This window comes from Eriocheir sinensis, chromosome 2, assembly GCF_024679095.1.
Source record: "Eriocheir sinensis breed Jianghai 21 chromosome 2, ASM2467909v1, whole genome shotgun sequence".
NCBI lineage: Eukaryota > Metazoa > Arthropoda > Malacostraca > Decapoda > Varunidae > Eriocheir > Eriocheir sinensis.
In genome coordinates this window covers 12262840-12271597 of record NC_066510.1, presented here as the reverse complement: position 1 = coordinate 12271597, position 8758 = coordinate 12262840, and the positions used below count along the sequence as shown (strand labels likewise).

The following is an 8758-nucleotide window of genomic DNA, read 5'->3' as shown; positions in this document are numbered from 1 at the left end:
AAAAAAGCCCGCTATAAAAAAGCCCGCCATAAAAAAGCCCGCCATAAAAAAGCCCGCCATAAAAAAGCCCGTTATAAAAAAGCCCGCCATAAAAAAGCCCGTTATAAAAAAGCCCGCTATAAAAAATCCCGTTATAAAAAAGCCCGCTATAAAAAAGCCCGCTATAAAAAAGCCCGTTATAAAAAAGCCCGCTATAAAAAAGCCCGCCATAAAAAAGCCCGCCATAAAAAAGCCCGTTATAAAAAAGCCCGCTATAAAAAAGCCCGTTATTAAAAAGCCCGTTATAAAAAAGCCCGCCATAAAAAAGCCCGTTATAAAAAAGCCCGCTATAAAAAAAGCCTGCTATAAAAAAGCCCGCTATAAAAAAAAGCCCGCTATAAAAAAATCACGCCCAAAAAAAGCCCGCTATAAGAAAAAGCCCGCTGTAAAAAAGCCCGTTATAAAAAAGCCCGCTATAAAAAAAGCCCGCTAAAAACAGCCCGTTATAAAAAAGCCCGCTATAAAAAAAGCCCGCTATAAAAAAAAAGCCCGCTATAAAAAAGCCCGCTATAAAAAACCCGCTATAAAAAAGCCCGTTATAAAAAAGCCCGCTATAAAAAAAGCCCGCTATATAAAAGCCCGCTATAAAAAAGCCCACTATAAAAAAGCCCGCTATAAAAAAGCCCGGTATAAAAAAGCCCGCTATAAAAAAATTCCGCCAAAAAAAGCCCGCTATAAAAAAGCCCGGTATAAAAAAAGGCCGCTATAAAAAAGCCCGTTATAAAAAAGCCCGTTATAAAAAAAACCGCTATAAAAAAGCCCGCATTAAAAAAAACGATATAAAAAAAGCCCGCCATAAAAAAGCCTGCAATAAAAAAAACCGCTGTAAAAAAGCCCGCAATAAAAAAACCGCTATAAAAAAACCCCGCTATAAAAAAAAGCTATAAAAAAGCCCGCTATAAAAAAAACGCTATAAAAAAAGCCCGCTATAAAAAAACGCTATAAAAAAGCCCGGTAAAAAAAAACCGCTATAAAAAAAGCCCGCTATAAAAAAAAACGCTATAAAAAAAGCCCGCTATAAAAAAACGCTATAAAAAAAGCCCGCTATAAAAAAACGCTATAAAAAAAGCCCGCTATAAAAAAAACGCTATAAAAAAAGCCCGCTATAAAAAAAACGCTATAAAAAAGCCCGCTATAAAAAAAACGCTATAAAAAAGCCCGCTATAAAAAAAGCCCGCTATAAAAAACTATAAAAAAACGCTTTAAAAAAAGCCCGCTATAAAAAAAGGGTATAAAAAAGCCCGCTATAAAAAAAGCCTGCTATAAAAAAAACGCTATAAAAAGAGCCCGCAATAAATAAAACGCTATAAAAAAGCCAGCTTTAAAAAAAACGCTATAAAAAAGCCAGCTATAAAAAAAGCCCGCTATAAAAAAACGCTACAAAAAAAGCCCGCTATAAAAAAGTGCGCTATAAGAAAGCCCGCTATTAAAAAAAGCCCGCTATAAAAAAACGCTACAAAAAAAGCCCGCTATAAAAAAAGCCCGCTATAAAAAAAAACGCTATAAAAAGGCCCGCTATAAAAAGGCCCGCTATAAAAAAGCCCGATATAAAAAAGCCCGCTATGAAAAAGCCTGCTATAAAAAAGCCAGCTATGAAAAAAAAGCCCGCTGTAAAAAAACCTCTATAAAAAAAGCCCGCTATAAAAAAAAGCCCGCTATAAAAAAAACCCGCTAGAGTTTAATGAAAAAAAAATTTGCATTTTTTTATACATGGAAATATTGGTTAATGAATGACTGAGCTGTTAATTTTCCTCCTCCTTACTTCATTTACTTCACCCACCCTATCTCTTTTTTTTTTTTTTCACGTGTTCGCCAATAGCGCCGGTACGCTTTCTTCAGGGGCCTGGTGGTCGGCCCAAGCCCGTCATGGCGCAGGCAATTTTTATAGTGGCGCCATTTCTTCTTGGATCATGTTGCCCCCCGGTATACACGTCTCTCTCTCTCTCTCTCTCTTTTTTATTTTTTTTTATTTAAACATAGGCACATGTATAATATTTACATACCCAAAGGTGCACTGTCGTGTGCTGCCTATTCAAAGGGCAGAATAAAATCTATATAAAAAATAACTACATAAACTATAAAAAAAATATATATATACTATAAAAAAAACAAAAAAAAATATACAATACAGAACATATGTGAGCGCACTGCACACTACACTCGTGCCACTGCTCCACCACGAGTGTCAGTGGGGTGGGGAGTGAGCCCCTCCAGTGGTGGGCCGACAGTTTTATTTTTTGGGTGTTCATCTCCCAGATGTTTGGTATACAGGCCGTGAACATGTTCCACATCCGGCAGACTCTTCCCGAAAAGGTGCGCTGGTGCTCGCTGGTACGGGAACACGGCACCTCCACTGCGTCACCACGGGATAGCACCGTTCTCGTGTCCCGCGTGGTGACTCTCGGAGGTTGGCGTAAGCCCACCAGATGTGGCACTCCCTGCACTTGTGCCTTATGAAACACCACAAGAGCAGCTACGTCCCTGCGGTGTTCCAAGGAGTCGACGGAGCTGAGAGTTTCCTGCCCGGTTGGGGGGTCTGCCGCATCCACCAGTCGCAGTGCCCGTCTCTGGATGGCGTCGAGTCTCCCGCTGTGCGAGGCAGCACACGACATCCAAGAGAGGGCAGCGTACTCCAGGTAAGGCCGTATCTGGGCCTTGTAGAGCAACAGCCTCCCTTTTTTGTCGAGGAAGCTGGCCACCCTTCGCAGGCAGGAGACTCTGTGGGAGGCCTTTTGGGCAATGTGTTTGATGTGGCTGTCAAACCGTAGCCCTCGATCCACTTCCACTCCCAGAATCTTGACGGATTCCTGGAGTGGGAGGGGGACGCCACCAAAGCTTAGCTTCCCCTCCACTGCTGGCCCGGCAGTGGGGGATCGAGAGACCACCATTGCCTGGGTCTTCTCTGGAGCAAAGGTCACCTGCCAGCGGGCACCCCACTCCTGTAGCACCTTCAGCTGCTGATTGACCTCGTCAGCAGCTCGCCCACAGTCTTGTCTGGGGTAGGTGCAGGAGAGAGTGCAGTCATCAGCGTAAGCCGAGACTGCTGGCAGCTGCCGGAGAAGGTCGTCCACATAATTATATGTTCCACAGAACTGGCCCTAGCACTGAGCCCTGTGGCACTGATGCCTCCACTGGCAAGGAGTCGGACGTCTGCCCGTTGACGACAACCTGGAGGGTCCTTCCTTGAAGGTAGTCTCCCAGGAGCTGAAGGAGGTCACCTTGGATGCCCTTAGCACGGAGTTTTTCAAGGAGACCTCCGTGCCACACCCTGTCAAAGGCACCCGCTATGTCCAGGGCTACCACGACAGTGTCCAGGCCGTCGTCAAGGGCGTCCTGCCAGTTCTTGGTGAGGAGCATCAGCAAATCGGAGGTGGACCGGCCAGGTCTGAACCCATACTGTTGGTCCGAGAGGAGGTAGTTGTCCTTGAGGTGGCGACAGACTACGTCTGCCACGACCCTCTCGAACACTTTCCACACCACAGACAGGAAGGAGATGGGCCGGTAGTTTTTGGGGTCAGACCTGGAGCTCCTCTTGTGGACGGGAACCACCCGTGCCTATTTCCACGCCGATGGCCAGGTGTTTTCCCGGAGGCAGGCAGAGAAGACTGTGGTGAGAGGGGCAGCCAACTCGTGGGCACACTGCTTCAGCAGGTGCGGGCTGAGGTCATCGGGGCCGGTCGCCTTCTGGGTGTCCAGCCCTCGCAGCAGGCGCTCGACCAACACCTGTGTCACCTCCACTTTCGTGACAGTCTCCTCGCACTGCTGTTCCAGATGTGGCGGTGTCTGTCCGGGGTTATCCACCTTCATCTTCTCGGCGAAGAGACTGGCCAGCAGCTGGGCTTTATCCTTGCTGCTGGTGGCCACTGCTCCATTATGTCTTGAGAGAGGAGGAATCGCGTCCTGGCGGCTGATCCCCTGCCTTTCCTTGACGAGGGACCACCAGGTCTTATTTCCTACCCCTGCTCCACACAGCTTGCGCCTCATGTCTTCCTCCCACTTCTTTATGGCCCACTTGCTGGTCACCACCATCCTCCTGCAGGCCGCACGGTGCAGGACCTTGTTGCGCCGAGTCGGGTTCCGCTTGTAGCGGAGCCACGCTGAATACTTAGCGTCAGCAGCAACACGGCAGCGGTAACCAAACCATGGTTGATCCGCTGGTCTGGTGGTAAACTCTCGGTGGGGCACATGTCGCCTCTGGAGGGCCAAGAGTCGGGAGGTGAGGGCTTGTCCGCCCCGCCTTGCAGCACAGAAGGCCACGCCGTGTGTGTGTGTGTGTGTGTGTGTGTGTGTGTCTCTCTCTCTCTCTCTCTCTCTCTCTCTCTCTCTCCACCCCGCCCGTGTAAATAGACGCCGTGCATCGCAACAAACCCGTAACCGTGATCCCGCAAGTACCACCACCTCTATTACCAAGCCTCTAGATAACTTAAAAATCCTTAGTTTCAACGCGCGTAGCCTAAGAAACAAATTTGATGAACTGAGATGTCTTGCTTTAACAGAAAATTTTGACTTAATTGCTATAACCGAAACATTTATCGACACCACAAATATTGATTTAAGATCCGAATACAACATAGATGGCTACAGACTCTTCAACAAAGATCGTGTAAACCGTAGAGGCGGTGGCGTCGCCCTTTATGTCAAAAGCTATTTGCAACCCACTGACAAAACACCGGGAAACAGTAACGTTGAACATTTGTGCGTGCGAGTAAACATTGCAAAGTCAATTTAAATATATCTGTCACCTACAGACCTCCCAGGCAATCACTCGATGACAACCTTGAAATGTACAGCGTCTTAAGGCAGTCACTTAATAACAGCGACTCACTGATATTAGGAGACTTTAACCTCCCCCATATCGACTGGGCGACACTGTCAGGTACAGAAGGCGAGTCACATAGAATGATCGAGTTTCTAGAAGAAAATTATCTAAGCCAAATGGTTTCTGAGCCAACTCGACAAAATAATATACTCGACCTTGTTATAACGACCCAAGATAACCTAGTCAGTAGTGTCACGGTAGGAGAACACCTCGGTTCTTGCGATCATAAATTAGTGCGCGTCGACATTAAAGCTCAATCATCAGTGACTGAAAATAAAGTAAAGGTGCCCAATTTCAAAAGAGCTAACTTCGTATAAATCCGACAAAAACTAACAGAAATACAACTATCATATGACGGCAACGTAGAGGAAGCCTGGCTAAGCCTTAAAAATCACTTACTCACTCAGCAGAACACATTCGTCCCCTTGTGCGAGAAGCGAATTAACACTAATAAAAGCCCACCGTGGTTTAAAAGCGAAATTAAACAATCAGTCAATGAGAGAAAATTGTTTTACAGGTTAAAGAAAGAACAAAGCACGCCCGAAAACATTAGACTTTATAATGATGCCAGGCGACGAGTAAAAAGACTAGTAGGTCAGGCAAAGCGTAGATACGAAGAAAATATTGCAGCCAACTGTAAAAATAATCCGAAATCTTTCTTCAGTTACAAAAACAACAGAAAGGCGATCAAAAGTGGTATTGGACCTTTAACAAACAGCGACGGTGCACTAGTGACTGACAGCCAACACATTGCAAACCTCTTAAACAATTACTTTTCCTCGGTGTTTAATACTAACAGTCTTCCTCTCGCTACCACCAACACCAGTACTATTGTAAATCTCGAGCATGCATTGCCTAATTTTGAAATAACAACCGATGAAGTCCTTAAAGCTCTCCATTCACTTAAAACAAATAAAAGTCCTGGACCTGACAAAGTATAACCAACTCTGCTGAAAGAAACAAAGAGCGAAATACTCTCCTCCCTCACAACCGTATTCAATATGTTCTTGAGACAAGGCATCGTCCCTTCAGATTGGAAAAAGGCTAACGTGACACCGATTTTCAAGAAAGGAGACAAAAAAGTACCAGGTAATTACAGGCCCATTAGTAACTTCGGTTGTAGGTAAGCTACTTGAGGGCATAATTAGAGACAAAATTGTGAGTTACCTTGAAAGCCACTCATTGATTGGGGACTCACAACATGGCTTCCGAAACAAAAGATCCTGCCTATCAAACCTATTAACCTTTTATAACGACCTCTTCACTGTTTATGACGTAACCAAATCACTGGACGTGGTCTATCTTGATTTCCAGAAAGCGTTTGATAAAGTCCCGCATCATAAATTACTTTACAAATTAAAGCAAATAGGTATTGACGGTCAAGTAAACCAATGGATCGCGAATTGGTTGAGCAACAGACAACAAAGAGTAGTGATTGACGGATTTAACTCAGAGTGGGCGCCTGTCACTAGTGGCGTCCCTCAAGGCTCGGTCCTTGGCCCAGTGCTCTTCATTATTTACATCAACGACGTGGATGTTGGACTCAATAACCGCATTAGTAAATTTGCAGACGACACAAAGATTGGTGACTCGGTTCTCACTGACGAAGACAGGCAAAGCCTCCAAGAGGATTTGCACAAAATTTCAGCTTGGTCGGATAGATGGGAGATGCCCTTTAACGTAGACAAGTGCCAGGTCCTTCAAGTTGGAACGAGGAATAAGAAGTTCGAATACGAAATGCGCGGCGTTAAACTCAAAAGCGTTCAATGCGTCAAAGACTTGGGGGTCAAAATCGCGTCAAACCTCAAATTCTCACAGCAATGCATCGATGCAGCAAATAAAGCGAACAGAATGTTGGGCTTCATTAAAAGAAACTTTTTATTCAAGAATAAAGATGTAATACTCCCGCTCTACAACAGTTTAGTCAGACCCCACTTGGAATATGCGGTACAGTTTTGGTCCCCCCACCATGCAAAGGATATTGCTAAATTAGAAGGTGTTCAGCGTCGGGCAACGAAAATGATCCCTTCCTTGCGCAACAAATTCTACGAAGAAAGGCTTTCTACCCTTAACATGTTCTCTCTTGAGAAACGTCGCCTCAGAGGAAAACTGATCGAATGTTTTAAAATACTTAATGGTTTCACGAATGTAGACAGATCAACATTGTTTATGATCGATGACACTTTACGCACGAGGAACAATGGCGTAAAACTCAGATGTAGACAAGTAAATTCAGACTGCACCAAATTTTTCTTCACCAACGTTGTAGTGCGAGAATGGAATAAGCTTCCACCATCAGTGGTCCAGTGTAACACGATTGACTCCTTCAAAAATAAGCTCGACCGTCACTTCCTTCAACTTAATATCAACTAGAGTAGAAATGCAACGTTTTGGAGTCTTCTGATTAATGTAAAATCACTTAGGTTTAAGGACAGACCACCAAGTCTGGACCATGGGGTCTGTGTGGTCTGATTTTCTATGTAAATCTATGTAAATCTATGTAAATCTCTCTCTCTCTCTCTCTCTCTCTCTCTCTCTCTCTCTCTCTCTCTCTCTCTCTCTCTCTCTCTCTCTCTCTCTCTCTCTCTCTCTCTCTCTCTCTCTCTCTCTCTCTCTCTCTCTCTCCTCTGACTTGAGCTATTGGAACTCCAGACACGTTCAAGATCCATTAAAAGAAAGAGGAGAGAAAAAGGAATCCGTTGGCAGGTGGCGAGACGAATTAAAACCCGAATCCGGCTTGGAACGGCTAAACCCGGCTACACTTTTCCTCGACACCGGTGTGACCTGAGCGACGACCGGGCGTTTTTGCAGCTCAGGCCTCGGGTGGTAAGGGAGCGGAGGGAGAGACGGAGGAAGTCGGGGGAAAGGAAGATGAAGGAAGGAATGGAGGGAATTGTGAGAAGAGCGGGTAATAAAAGGAGAATTATTATACTCCTGTTACTCCTACTACTACTATTGCTAATACTCATACTCGTTTTCCTTCTCCTCCTCCTCCTTCTACTACTACTACTACTACTACTATTACTGTTACTACTACTACTACTACTAGCTACTACTACTACTACTACTACTACTACTACTACTGAATGTAACATAACATATCGTCATGTAATTAGTACAACGGCGGGAGACAGAGGGAAGTGTGAAAATTCTCCCTCTGCCTCCACGCCTGGGTAGGGGGGGGGCTGACGAGGGAGGGACGGTGGGAAGGAGAAGGAGGGGGAAAATAAAGTTAAGGGAGAAATAAGGGGGAGCTTATGTCACGGGGAAGAAGAGAAGAGGAATAAAGGGAGTAACAGTAAGGAGGTCCTCCAGCCCACAAGACAGTCCTTATCACTTTCCTTGCCTGCACATGTTTTCTTTTTAATCACAAATTTAATTGCAAAGAGCAAAATATTCCCCTCTCTCACAATCGTATTCAGTGTGTCCTTTTTTTTCTTTCTTTTTTTTTACGTCGTGGCCTATTGCGCCAGTAGGCTTCTTCCTGGTGGATCTTGAATTCCTGATGGTCGGTCCAAGGCTTCTTCCCGGTGGGGCCTGATGGTCGGCCCAGCCCGTTCTGGCGCAGGCGAGTGTTTATAGTGGCGCCATCTTGCATTGGCTCATGCTGCCCTCCCGGAGCTCATCTTTAATCCTAGAATCTAGAGTCCGGGTTGATGGGTGGTCTTCTGGACAGCATGTGGGTAGTTTTAAGGGTATATGTTCAGAGAGTTGCCCATCTCACTGTGGTACTTCTCACCCTAACCTTGGGTTAGATCTCATTATTCTATGCATTTTGAACCCCATATATATGCATCGCAAATTGATAGAAACGCTATCGATTTTTTAAAAGTTAGTGTTTTTTTGCGGGCCGTGGTGTTGTGGGCCCAGGGGGTGGGAGGGATAACGTAGGACTCAATA

The 8758-nt window shown here is 45.2% G+C and overlaps 1 protein-coding gene across 1 annotated transcript in view; it reads left to right on the top strand.

Moving 5' to 3' along the window:
- The window catches only part of LOC126998186 (uncharacterized), a 5778-nt gene extending 2234 nt beyond the window's left edge, over nucleotides 1-3544 (top strand). The window contains exons 2-4 of the mRNA XM_050859639.1: nucleotides 623-679; nucleotides 1544-1649; nucleotides 3522-3544. Of these exons, the coding sequence (XP_050715596.1) occupies nucleotides 623-679; nucleotides 1544-1649; nucleotides 3522-3544 (186 nt within the window). The remainder of the gene's footprint in view (nucleotides 1-622; nucleotides 680-1543; nucleotides 1650-3521) is intronic.
- The last annotated feature ends 5214 nt before the right edge of the window (nucleotides 3545-8758 follow it).